Source organism: Cervus canadensis, chromosome 6 (assembly GCF_019320065.1).
Source record: "Cervus canadensis isolate Bull #8, Minnesota chromosome 6, ASM1932006v1, whole genome shotgun sequence".
Taxonomy (NCBI): Eukaryota; Metazoa; Chordata; class Mammalia; order Artiodactyla; family Cervidae; genus Cervus; species Cervus canadensis.
This window is the reverse complement of record NC_057391.1, coordinates 62421004-62434643: the sequence shown is the minus strand read 5'-3', so window position 1 is coordinate 62434643 and position 13640 is coordinate 62421004. Positions and strand designations below refer to the sequence as shown.

At 48.6% G+C, this 13640-nt stretch overlaps 1 protein-coding gene across 3 annotated transcripts in view; it reads right to left on the bottom strand.

Annotated features, from left to right (window-relative positions):
- SAMD4A (sterile alpha motif domain containing 4A) overlaps positions 1-12578 on the bottom strand; it is a 222191-nt gene extending 209613 nt beyond the window's left edge. The window contains exons 1-2 of one of the 3 annotated variants that reach the window (XM_043472141.1): positions 12317-12578; positions 10460-11092 (exon numbers count right to left, since the gene is read on the bottom strand). In XM_043472141.1, the coding sequence (XP_043328076.1) occupies positions 10460-10655 (196 nt within the window). In that variant the 5' untranslated portion in view covers positions 10656-11092; positions 12317-12578. Of the gene's footprint in view, positions 1-10459; positions 11093-11228; positions 11443-12316 lie in introns of those variants that run through there. The other 2 variants (XM_043472144.1, XM_043472143.1) reach the window with 2 other exon arrangements.
- Between the last annotated feature and the right edge of the window lie 1062 nt (positions 12579-13640).

Below are 13640 nucleotides of genomic sequence, written 5' to 3'. Positions count from 1 at the left end.
CCTCATCTCAAAGGGCTGCGGGGATGAATAAACGTGATAATGTATGCAAAGAATTCAGCAAGGTGCCTGGCACAGAACAGGTACTCAAGAAATAGGAGCCCATCTTACTTAGAAGTCTTATAGCCCTCTTGTTATATCCTAATGTTTTGGATCATGATTCTGTCAAGGCCTGAGCTACCCCTCTGGGTCCACCCACATATTTAATAACTACACCTTCTCAGCTCAGTTTACACCCTCCGTCCTTGCTGTGGCCACCAGCTTCCAGCAGTTGTAACCAAACAGCACCCCACCTCCGTCAAACCACTTCTCTCCAGCTCTCCACCTTGGGGATCCTCCGACACCAGAGCTGGGACACTGTGGAAAAGGCCAGCACTCGCACGTGTACAAACCTGGAAGTGCAAGGACTTAGTGCCTTGGGGCAGCTCTTGACCAAGGAGAGGGGAGCCCATTGATAAAACACCCACCGTGTCTGTCCCTTCTGAGGCACAGACTGCCTGGCTCCTCAGAAGGTCCCCAGAGCTCACGACAGTGACTGGCTTGATCACACAGGCTTGTGCCAGCTTCCCCTCCTTCCCTGTTTCTCTCCTCCCCAGCCCCCACCCCGCCTTTCCCTAGGATCACTGCCCAAAATAAACTACCTGCATGCCAGCCACTGTCTTGGACTCTGCTTTCTTAGGGACTCCAGGCTAAGTCACAGTCAACAGGAATAAGGATGAAGGACAAGTGAGCCCCAAGGCACAGCACCAAAGACCTCCTGTAAGGCCAACATGATACGGAGGTCACTCTAAGTGCACACAATTAGCCTCTCATCCAGCCCCCAGGTCTCCATTTTACTCATCAAGAAGTAAGGGGCTTTGTCAAAGGCTATGCTGATACTTAGATACGGGATACCTACCAGAATTCCTGTAATCTGCTCAGAATACAGAAGTCTCCGTAAATAAAAATGTTATCTCTCTTCCTTTCCTATTCCCCCATCAAAAGGGAAATGACATGAGTTCTCCATGACCCAGTCTTCCTATTCTTAGGAAAACCAGGCTGCCTCCTACTTCCTCATCCAAATATTCACGCATTAAGTTCCAGATATTCTTCTGGTATCTCCCACAAAATCACTGCTGACCTCACGTATCCTTACAAGGTACAGACTTTGCTTTTTCCCTCCATTTCTCCTTCTCAGAGACATCGTTACTTATGGATGCTTCTGATGAGTCCCCTCTTATTCCTTTACAACTCCAGAAATCCAAAAGTGGTTTTTGCATTGCCATTCTAGGCACGTACTTAAATCACATATTTGGTGCACATACTAACTCAGATAGAAATGTACACAATGAAAGTCCATATTCTATATGTATTTATGCTGTGCACACAAACACTTGAATTCTACTGACAGATCAGGATAAGCTGTCTCAGAAATTCCGATGATTGCGCTTCGCAGGAGTATGCTGGGGAAGTAGGAAGAGATCTCTCCCATCCGGTCTCTGGGATTAACACTCCTGCTCTTTCCAGCTCAACTTGACAGTCCATAGCATCAGCAAGAAATGAATCTTTCCTGATGCCTCATTTTCCATGAGACACTGACCATTAGAATGCCTGGAAATTCCAGCAGGGGCATGGCCAAAAAGCTCGGGAAATGCTGCAACAGAGCCCAGCTCTGCCTCCCTCGATCTCAGACTCAATTTAGGCCAACTGTCTCTGAGCTTGGGGAAATCAGGGATTTCAAACTGCTCCTTGGAAAGTTAGTGTTGGGGGTGGAGATGGGGTTTGGGAGGTGGAAACCATCGACTTCCCATAAGGTTTCACATAAATTTTCATTTGCCAACAAAAATCCGTGATACTCATCCATAAAACTTGAAAGCCAATGAACCAATTACCTCTAAATTACCTTTCCCGTCTAATAGACAATGATCTTTCTACTCAAAGTGTGGTCCACAGACCTGCGGCAGCAGTATCATCTGCGAGTTTACTAGAAATGCAGGCGCTCAGGGCCGCTTACAGACCTCCTCAGTAAGAATTTTCAGTTTAACAAGATCCCCAGGCAATCTGTATGCACATTACATCTTGGAAACTGGTTTAAGACATTTAATCTTTTCCTGTAAGTGTTTAAGATGCTTCTTCTTAATGCTAGTTCTAATCAAAGTAACATATTAAAGTATTCTACTGAAAGAAGCCAAGAAAACTAAGTCTCATAATTTTAATGGGCAATTCTGGGGATAAAAATTTGGGGTGAGCTGATGTATTCTTTTCTTCCTTTAAATATATTAGAAATCTGAGAAGTGTCTGGACTGCTCCTTCTTCCATTAAAGAAGATATTCCTGATGGACAATAGGCACCATGCTCCCCTCTTTCTAATGTACTCCAACTCATCCTTCAAAGGCCCAGGAAGCCTGCCCCTTACATGGCCCAGCGGACACCTCCTATATGTGTGGTTTTCTTAATGAAACGCTCATTAAAGATACTAAAAAGGCAAGAATCTCATAAGCTCTAAAGCTACTTGTTCCAAATAACCAATTCAAGTTTACATCTTTCATCCGTTACTTCTTAGATGACCCAACCATCCTGTTCCCTCCCCTTCACTGGAGTCCAGTTTTGTTCTCTCATTGGAAACACAGAAGTTAGCCACTCTTTATGGTCTAGTCATTATATATACAGATCTTCCTCAGCTTACAATGGGACTGCCTCCTGATACACCCATCAGGAGTTGAAAAGGCATTCAGTACACTTAACCCACCTAGCATAGCTTTGCCCACTTAAATGTGCTCAAACACATTAGCCTACAATTAGGCAAAATCATCCAACACAAAGCCAATTTTACAGTAAAATGTTAAAAATATCTCATGTAATTTCTTGAATACTGTACTGAAAGTGAAAACCAGAATGGGTCCAGAATGGTTGTAAGACTATTGGTTGTTTTCTCTGGTGATTGTGTGACTGACTGGGGGCGGCCACCGCCCGGCATCACCAGAGAGGAACATAGAAAGATCACTAGCCTGGAAGAAGATCAAAATTCAAAATTCCAAGAATGAGTTCTATAGAATGCACATTGCTTTTTGAGTCATAAAGTCAAAAAACTGTCTAACTCAAACCATTGTAAGTCAGGGATCATCTGTATATATTACACATTGTTTTACCTCCACAACTCGAGTGTAAGATCCCTGAGGGGAACCATCACATCTATTTCACCTCTGGACACAGCTCCCAGCTGCAAGACTTGGTGAATTATGTGTACTGAGGAACTCGGTCCCACAGTTTCTTACCAGACACTCTTCTCCAGGTACTATTTAACAGTTTTATCTACAGTATAAAAGAAGCCACTGAATCATTTGATTGCCTTTATCCCCCTGGTAAACCAAGGCAAGGAAAACTGTATTAAAATGATGGTACCTTGGTGAGAACAACAAAACCCTAGAACTAGGAGTCCTAAGGAGTGAAATGAAAGTGAAGTGTTAGTCGCTCAGTTGAGTCCAACTCTTTATGACTCCATGGACTGTAGCCCGCCCAGCTCCTTTGTCTATGGAATTCTCCAGGCAAGACTATTGGAATGGGTTGCCATTCCCTTCTCCAGGGGATCTTTGCGACCCTGGGATCAAACTCAGGTCTCCTGCATTGCACGCAGATTCTTTACCGTCTGAGCCATCAGGGAAGCCCAAGGAGTGAAATGCTCCTACATAAAAGCAGCAGGTTCCTCTGTGCTCCAAGTTGGCTCTTGCGGGACAGGCTTCAGGGCAAGGCCCATACCCTGACTAGTTAACCTCGAGAGAAAGCTTGGCTTCTCTTCCGAAAGTTCTGCTTTCCTTAGGAGATTCCTGCCTCAGGCGGCTTCCACAGAAGCAAAAAATAGCTCAGAGGAGACGTCTGATTCTGCGTCTTAATCTATATGACTCGGATGAACTCAGCCTTGGAAGGAATGATTAGAAAAGATGGAAAGGAAGAAACAGGCTAAAAACTCAAAGTAATTATATGTTTAAAAGAAAAAAAGGATTTTTTTTGAGCACCACACTGTTCCTAGCAAATGAACTACATAAGGCACTTCCCTCATGGATGAAAACCTCCAAATTTCTCCTCAGGTCAAGGAAGAGAGGTATTTTTTCTTCTCTAGTGTTGTCAATTCATATTAGAATTAAGCTTCTGCATGATATACTGGGGAGTTTTCAGTTACTTCTCAGCGCTTCTGACACTCATTTCACTCTCATTTGTTTATTTAAACATAAACAAACCAATTTGACTGCTGTTAAGTTTGTCTGCCTTCTAGTTGCTTTGATGGGACCTGTTTATAACACATACTCATCTGCTGAAGCCTTTGAGCATCCAAGCTAAACAACCAAATCCAACTTATTCACAAGATCACAAATGTGTGTGACCTGCTCCCTGTCATCCCAGACCAACTGAAAGAAAATTACAACACTCAAAGTAAAACATGTTTCAGATATAAAGTCCCTGTACATTTCATTCCATAAAACGATTTCTCGTTTTCAAGTTCACCAACTAAAGGGAAAAAGTGTTGACAAGTTATTTGAGAAAATTGATTTCAGTGCTGTGTTTTTTAGGACCCAACCTGACGCTGGGAAAGATTGAGCGCCAGAGGAGAAGCAAGCGACAAGAATGAGATGGTTGGATGGCATCACTGAATCAATGGACATGAGTTTGAGCAAACTGTGGAAGACAGTGAAGAACAGGGAAGCCTGGCATGCTGCAGTCCATAGGGTCCCAAACAGTCAGACATGACTTGGTGACTGAACATCAATAATGATACAGAATAGAACAATACAGCTAAAATATAGGAGGTGGAACAAAGTGCTGTGTGCTAAGTCACTTCAGTAGTGTTCAACTCTTTGAGACCCCATGGACTATAGCCCGCCAGGCTCCTCTGTCCATGGGATTCTCCAGGCAAGAATACTGGAGTGGGTTGCCATTTCCTACTCTAAGGGGTCTTCCCGACCCAGGGATTGAACCCGCGTCTCTTGCGTCTCCTACACTGGCAGGTAGGTCCTTTACCACTAGCGCCATCTAAAATATAGGAAGTGGAATGAAGTAGATGTATCATTTCAGGGTTCCAAGTCATCTCCGATCTCTTCCAGATAATCCTTTAAATAAAAGATGTCTTATTTAGGAAAACATTATTTACATAAATTCCATATTAATACAGGAAAATTTAAACCCGGGGGAAAGAATAGGTCCTCACTGAATTGTTAACAAGTAGCTTACAGACAATAACGAAGTTTTGTTAGCTCCCTTCTACAGACAATCCATACAAAGCTCTGGTTTTTCCAGTAGTCATGTATGAATGTAAGAGTGAAACCATAAGAAGGCTGAGCAATGAAGAATTGATGCTTTTGAACGGAAGACTCTTGAGAGTCCCTTGGACTGCAAGGAGATCAAACCAATCAACCCTAAAGGAAATCAACCCTGAAATTCATTGGAAGGACTGATGCTGAAACTGAAGCTCTACTACTTTGGCCACTCACTGGCTCTACTACTTTGACTGAATCACTGGAAAAGACCCTGATGCTGGGAAAGATTGAAGGCAAAAAGAGAAGCAGGTGGCAGAGGATGAGATAGTTAGCATCACCAACTCAACGGACATGAATTTGAGCAAACTCCAGGAGACAGTAAAGGACAAGGAAGTCTGCCATGTTGCAGTTCATGGGGCCACAAGGTCAGATATGACAACAAATGAATTGCAACAAAGACTCAGAAATTAATTGACCAGCCTAGTCTGATTGATTTCAACATTCATACTCTAGGAATCCTCTAGACATATTCCCTCCTATAGATATAAATAAATGGCCACCTGATAATACCTTCTTTTCCTCACTATCTCAACCTTTCCTTCTCTCCAGTACAGCAATGCTGAGGGCAACAAAGCTGCCTTGGGCTGATGACACCACCATGTAGCCAGAATGGAAATCTGCCTCACTTCTCCCATGTTCGCCTTTCAGAAAATCATGCATACATTAGAAAGCTTTCCCAAAACTGTACACACACACACACACAAACCCCTCTTTCATCTTTTAACTCTCTTCCTCTTTCCTCATTCTCAGGACACCTGTGCCTAAAAGTCTTCTTGGGTTCTCTATCATCTCTGCAGGATCAAGTCAAATTCCTTAGTTTGCAAAGTCCTGCACAAACATCACCTCTGTTTTAACTTCTGTCTCTTACAGCCCAGCATTCTACAGCCTTCTAACCACTAAGAACCCATTATTTCTTACACACAACCAGGCCCTTTCATAAGACAACATTTCTATAAATGCTATCTCTTCTGCTTGGAAAACAGCTTCATGCCTGCTCTCTACAATCCTCTTTACATATTAAACCAACTCCTATTCACCCTTCAAAATTCAGCTCAAGCTATATCCTCTGCAGTGGGGTTTTCCCTGATTCCCTCAGGCAATTACCTGTATGTTCATAATGTTTCCAGAATCCCCACCCCACCACCCTTTTTATTGCTATGCCTCTGCACCTGTGATACGGTATTAGTCATTTACTTAACACTGGGTATCCATGGACCAGGCACTGGAATATAGCAAGTTACCTTTGCATTTCCACTGCATGACACAAGGCCAGGAAAGTAGTAGGCAGTCAGTAAATGTTTGTTGAATGAAAAAGCGAAAGAACGACAAACAAGATCTTATCCAGGAAATATCATCAGGAAAGCCCATACTCTTCTGCTTTCCTTTTACTCAATTTTGACTTAAAAAATCAACTCAGATGCAGCATACCTCTACTACAGAAACCAAAAATCATAGAAAATCATAGAATTAACATCTTTATCCTCTAAAGAGAATAAATACACCCACAAGTCCTTTTCATTCTCCACAATTAGTTTTATCTCCAACATTACCATTTCAGGTAGTCTTTTCTCTTGTATTTATTTATAAATACAGTAACAGTCCTTTTGCCATTTATTTATAAACATGCAATTTCTCCACAAAATATGAACTGCTTTGTTAGTAAGTCTGTGGATTCACTTGTGAATCTCCATTTATTACACTATTTCCACTGGAAAATGTATTTCAAGTTCAAATGACAAAAGTCATACACCAGTGCCATAGAATCTATTTTTCTTTGAAGAACTGCAAGTAAAGTCAACAGGTTCCATTTTTAGGTATCAGATGACATTTTAGCATCAGAAACAGTCATCTATATACTGAGACTGTTCAGCAATCACAATGCTAACCTGTAACCTGGGCTGGTGGCTGAAGGACACGTCTCTGAGGTTATGAGGGTTCTAGAAACAACCTCTTATCTCAGAGAGCTGATCATGACCAGTAACCACTGACTAAATACAGAGTGAAACACACATCCATAAGGACTAACTAAAGGATGTCTTTGGATCTCTGATGACTATGAACCTGAGGCAAAGGATGAACCAGTGAACCTCTAGAATCTCAATAAACGCTAAATTTAAAAGAACAGAAAGTTAGTATCAAAATACATTCCACAGATTTCAAATAAACCATGTTTAATGTGAAGGATTATCTCCCTATTTAAAGTTAGTCCTGGAGAAAACAAAGTCAAGTGTACACTAATTTTGTTATACTGAGATCAAGCCCCAGATATGAATTTCATTCTCATTTATCAAGTTTTAAAATCTCTCAACACCAGAAGAAATACGTGTGTTTGTTTAACACATGATTACAAAATAAGGTAAGTGATATATGAGGATTTTGGTATAGGAAAAATCAGCCAGCCAATGAATGAGTCATTCTAACAGCCTAGTTTTCTGAATGGGTAATAGCTTTATGTAAAGCTCCAAAAGAGTTTCGGAGGTTAATTACCTTGAGTGTTAATATTTCCAATGTTTATGGCAGATTTCCCTTCCTTCCGAAAGAACATATTTAAAAATGTATCTTTTTTGGTCACTTTTTTGGTCCTTCACTCTCATTAATGGTAAATAGCAATTATGGACTTAGCTAATTACAAAGTAATGTCTGAAAGACCAGTTGAGATTCCCTAACCTAATATTCCCAAACCTTCAGGGCTTTTGCTCCCAATTCTTATATTTAAAGTTACAATTTTTCTATTTCCTACTGGTCAAACTGTCAGGGGTCAGTTTTCACTGTTGGTTACAGCAACTCCTCACCCCATTCTAAATTGTACTACCCATATATTTGTCATGGATCATTTGTCAGATAAGAAAAAAAAGTTAGGACCGTTATTTAAAATAAAAGGAAGTTCCGAAAGAGGGTCTGAAGTATTCTCCCAGACTTTATGCCATCTATTTCGGTTGCTGAGTAGGCATATTTGCCCCTTTCCTGGTTCTTGGCTAGGTTCCAGATACTTAAGAGAGCTGTGCTCCAGACTCAGGCATTCTGTGACAAATCTTATTGCTCTTTATGATCCCCTTCCTAATGCAGATGTAAACCAAACTATCACATGACCTCACTAATGAATTTCTGTACTTGCCAAACAACAAAACAAATGCAAAGTTTCCAAGGAAGCAAAATATTCAGGTTGAAAGATTAATCCAGAAGCTGGAAAATGGTCCCTATGTTACATAATAGTTACAGTTTCATATATTTACAGCATTTAGCATCATGAACAGGAGGGAGCTTACACAAGTAAATATGGTTAAAAAAAATTTAGGGGAAAAATTACCAAATGATTTTTTTTAACTGACAGAAGTTCAATTTTTTCCCAGTTTATTAAATTATTAGATACTTAGGCTAAGAAACTTCTTTTTAATTTCACACATCTATTGACTTCACTTACTAAACTGATGACTGCTATACTGGGAAAAGTCTTCTCTTTTACTTAAAGGGAAAAATGGTTGCTCTAACGTGTGAGTAACCTAAAGGTTAATATCATTGTTTTAAACAGTCCCTACAAGCACTGAGGTCAAGCATGCAACATAAATTACTGCACTTAAAGTTTATATAACCTTGCTCATCAAACCTGAGAAAGCAAAACCAAGCAGGTGATCCAGGCTACCTTGTCACATTGAGAACGGGAGTAAAGAGAGTAGGTCATCAGTTATCCTAGTTATGTTTCCACACCCTTATGAGAAGGCTGGTCCTCCAGCTATTTACAAAGATAGAAATGAAGGGGAAGGGGGCTCTGCCAAGGCCACCCTTGTGAGTAACACCCAGGGTGGGCTGTTAGGTTCAGGCTGAATCCCCCGGGGCCATGTGGGCTTTCCCTCGGATTGGCCCACCATACTAGGCAGCCCTGGATCCTTTGGGTGCAGTCCTGTCTGGTCAGGAAAAGGCCTGTGAAGATTTCCAGTGGTCACTGCCAGCCTATGATTCTATATATGGAAACATCCCATCCTCCTGTGTCCAGCATTGTGAACACCACACCAGGGAGGAGGAGTGCGCAGCAGACCAGCCTCCCTCTTGCAGCACACTCACTCCCACCAGCACACTCACTTTGGTGTCTCCCAGGCCCTGCTGCCCTGAACTGGACCTTGTCATCAAATGGCAGCCCAGACCTCTGCTGAGTCTTGAAGGCTGGCGGCTCTAACATGGAACAGCTGGAAGAGGACCCTGCATTCTTTTCTCTGCATAAACACTGGGGGCTCTGTTCACCCTCCTGCGGCAGCATGAACTAAAGAATTTCCCCATCCCAAATTACAACCAACAGACCTTTCCCCAACCCCCATCCTCAACCCCTACCCCCAGCCCCGGATATAATTCCAGTCTGTCACCACCCATGCTAGTAAATAGCAAACTGCTGAATATATCTCAGTACCTTCACTTTGTATACTAGTTGAGGTGTCTGTAAATACACTAGCAGGGTAATAAGAAACAATTCTGTTATGTTCAGTAAAGTTTCCTGACAAAAGCGTTAAAGACCCTGATTTCATGCTTGCTCCCTATGAGACCCTTTCTATAAGATGCGTATCAATATAAATAAAGTCGTGATAGTTAAGTGTAACCACGTAGTACATGAAATGCAAATATCATTTTAATAGTCTGTAGCATCACCTACAAATTATTCTGAAAACAGAGCTCTAAAATTGGAATATCGGTGGAGAAAAAAAAAAGAATGTAAAATCGGGTTTTCATATATTCCTCATACAGTCTAATCAAAGCTCAGCTTCTGAAGGGCAGTCTCAGGCTTCTTCATGTGTTGCTGAAATCCAAAGAGCCACGTTGCCCAAAAGGAGGAAAGAAAAATAGCCCAGAAAATCCAGACTCTACGTGACCTGACTTAATTATTTCCCAGGAAACTGCATGAGAGAAAAATCAATCATTCATGCTACCGTAGCTACCACACGGAATGGACTGAAGGAGTTGACAGTGGGCAAAAAAAACCCCCGAAGCTGCCAGCAGAGGTAAGTGGGCGGCACGGCCTGGGGCGCGGGCGGCTTGTGGGGGAGATGCCAAGGACCCGGGGGCCACGGGGGTTCGGTCCCCGAGGACCGGCGATCGGGGGCGGGGCCAGGCCCCTGGCTGGGCAGCGGTGGTTGGGGGTGGGGAGGGGAACCCGGACCGCGGGACGGCCGCAGCGGCCGCGCACTTACCCGGACTGTTGGCCTCGCCTTCGAGGACGTGCAGCTCGGCGCAGTCGGCCAGCGAGTGCTCCAGGCAGAGCTGGAGGAAGCGGGCCTGGGTCTGGCTCACGCGCTTGAGCAGCGACAGCAGCGCAACGGTCTGCTCGCACTCGTTCCAGCCCTTAAACCAGCCCGCCAGCACCCCGACCTGGTCGCGAAACATCATGGTTAGGGGGCGGCCCTCAGTCTACAAAGCCCCCGGGGCGCCCCAGCCCGCCCCGCCCGCCCCAAAGTTTGGCGGAGCCGCAGCTCCGCGGCCGCCGGAGACGCGTTCCCGTTCCAAGGTGGCTCTAGTGCCCGGACGCTGCAGGTACTGCCTCGGCTCCTGCCTCTCTCGTCTGGTTTCAGTTACGTTCTGGTGGTTCTGGCTGATTTCCCCAGAGATGATGACAGACAGTAGCACGGAAATATTTTCTTTTTTAAAAAAATAACGATTAAAAAAAAATTTCCCCACAAGGCACACAAACTGAATGAAGAAGGCTCTCTTTCCCCCTCCCCTCTTCTCGCAGCTTCGGGATGGTGATTTCCGGCGTCCCGGGGTCTCTTCCCCGCTGGGCAGCAGCTCGGACCCTTCACACCCGCATTCCCGAGTGGCGATCACCACTGGAAGGAGAGAAAAGGCTGCAGTGAGACCTCGGCCAGCGAGGGAGCGCGCCGGGGAAGCGAGTGCATCTGAGGGGGCGGAGGGGGGCGCGCCGCGGGGTCTTAGTCTCCCAAATTCCGGCCGCCCCCTCCGCACCCGGATGCTGGAGAGGAGCTATTCTCGTTCTGGGAAAGGCAAGAAGCCTCCTTCCCAGGTGCGTGAGGAAGACCGCACGGCTTCCTGTTGCTGCCGCTGCGAACGGCTAGTGCTCCCCACACACCCCGCCCGGGGTGGCCTCGGGGGCTGTGCCTGCAAACGCCCGCACCAGCAACAGATCTTCCTCGCGCAGAAAACTTGCACTGCGGCTGCGAAGGGGCGCGGGGGTGGGGGTGGGGGCTAATGCAAAGCAGAGGCGGAGGCGCGGCAGCCCGAGTTCCTTCCTCCTCCTCCTCTCCCTCCTCCTCCTCCGCCACCTCTTCCTCCTCCTCCTCTCGGAGAAGCAGCCGAACGGCTGCAGCTCCATCTACAGCAACAGCCAGCATCTCCACCGCCAGGCGCCCCTCTGGATTTAGGCTGTGAGCAGCCGCGGCAGCAGCTCGAGACAAAAATAAACTCTCCCCACCCAGAGCTCAGCGCCCAGCGGGCAGAGGCGCAGTCGGAGCCTCGGCTCCCGCGCGCCGCTCGGCTCCAGCCCACCCGGGAGGTCTCTGAGGGTCCGCGTCGCCCTGAGCGATCGGATGTGTGCGTGCGTGTGCGTGCGTGTGTGTGTGTACGCGTGTGTGTGCTGTAGGCATCTTGCCCCAGCTCCCGCCGCCTACGGGCGGGTCCGGCCGGCCCAGCTCCTGGCCCGCGCGTCCCAGGCCGAAGTCGGCACGGCCACGGGCGCACGCCGAGCGCGGAGACAGTCGGCGCCCACAACACTGCCTCCCCCGGCGGGTAGGGCGGTTCCGTGGGGACTGCGGCTCCGCGCCGCCGGCACACGCCCCCGAACGACCGCGAAGAAGAAAAGTTCGGTTTCGAGGGCTCCCCAGTCCTAACCCTGTCCCGGTGGCCGCCAGAGGCGAAGAAGAGAGAGCCCAGCGACTCGGCCAGCCCTCGAGGGGCGACTCGCTCTCAGCACCCCCGTCTCCCTGTTCCCAGAACTTCTCGAGCGGAGGCGGGGGAAAGGCCCCCTGGAAGGGGACCCAGAGACCACGGCCCGCCCCCCCCCCCCCGGCCTGGGGCGTAGGACAGAGTGCGCTCACCTCGGAGCGGCTCATCCCGGCGGCTCGAGGCCCCACGCGCGAGTCCGGGGCGGCTGCGGCTCTCAGCGAGGTTGGGGGCGCCCGGAGCGCGGGCTGCGGGCCATGCCGTCGGGGCGGGCGGCGCGGAGAGAGTGCGGCGCTGCGGGTTCGGGCCGCCGCCGCCGCCGCTCCTGCTGCCTCCAGTGTAGGCTCGCGGAGGACTGAGCCGCCCGAGCCGGAGCTCCCCACATGCTACTGATTAACATACACCATTACATCATGGGCTTGGCAGGGAGCGCCCGAGCGGGGGGAGAGGAACCCGGGCGGCGGCGGCGGCGGCACGCGGGGGGAGTCGGGGGAGGATCCCCGGCCCCGGCCGGCGGCGGGGGTGGGGTGGGGGGAGGTGGATTCCTAAGTGGGGACCAGAAAAGGGGAGGGGAGCGGAGAGGGAGGAGCCAGATGGCGCAGAGGGGTCGGGTTGGAGGAACGGCGGGGCGGAGAGGGAAGAAGTTTGGGGAAGGGGAGGGGTCCAAATGAATTCCTGCCCTCTGCTGCCGGCCTGTTCTGGAGGGGCCAGGGCGCTGGAGCAGCCGGAGTGCGGACCGCCGTGGGGGGGGGGCGGGACCCGGAGGGCGCTTGAGCGGGGGCGGTGTTGCCACCGGCCGCTCGTCCTTGGGAATGTGGTGCGCCGACTCCGGTGACCCCTCGGCCCTACTGGGGCCCGGGGGTGGCAGAGACCTGGGGTCAAGGACGCTGGGGCTGTGGACGGGTTCCGGGGGTCGCAGAAGCCAAGGGCGGAGGAGGCCGAGGGGTCGTATGCAGGGCTGGAAGTGCCTGGGCACCAGGCTCCTGCGGCCCATGTCCTGTGAGCGCGAGAAGTTCCCGGGCTGCTCACCCCTCGCCCGGGCCGGACCTCAGATGTCCTTTATTCTTGTGGGCGGCCCCGGCCCCTCTGGGGCCTAGCTCTCCCCTGGGGAAGCCGCCCGACTTTGGGGGCCAGCCGGGAAACTATGCCTGGCGCGCTGGCTGCGGCTGCGGCTCCGGCTGCGGGCCTGGAGCGGAGAGGAGGGCCGCCGCGGGCGGCAGGGAGGCGGGCGAGGCCACCTGTCAGCGCGTCTGCGTCGTCGCAGGGCTGGGCAGCCTTCACCTGGCCCTGCAGAGTGCGCGAGGCCTGGGCCGGGCAGGGCTTCAGAGGGCCTCGCCGCGCACACCAGGGGGTGGGGTGGGATTGTGGGGTGGGGGGTGCAGCGCTGAGGCCAGGCAGCACAAGGAGGTATGGGAAGGTGGCCTCGGCTAGTCTCCAGAGTAGAGAACTGGTTACAAATACCCTAAAACCTAAAAATCG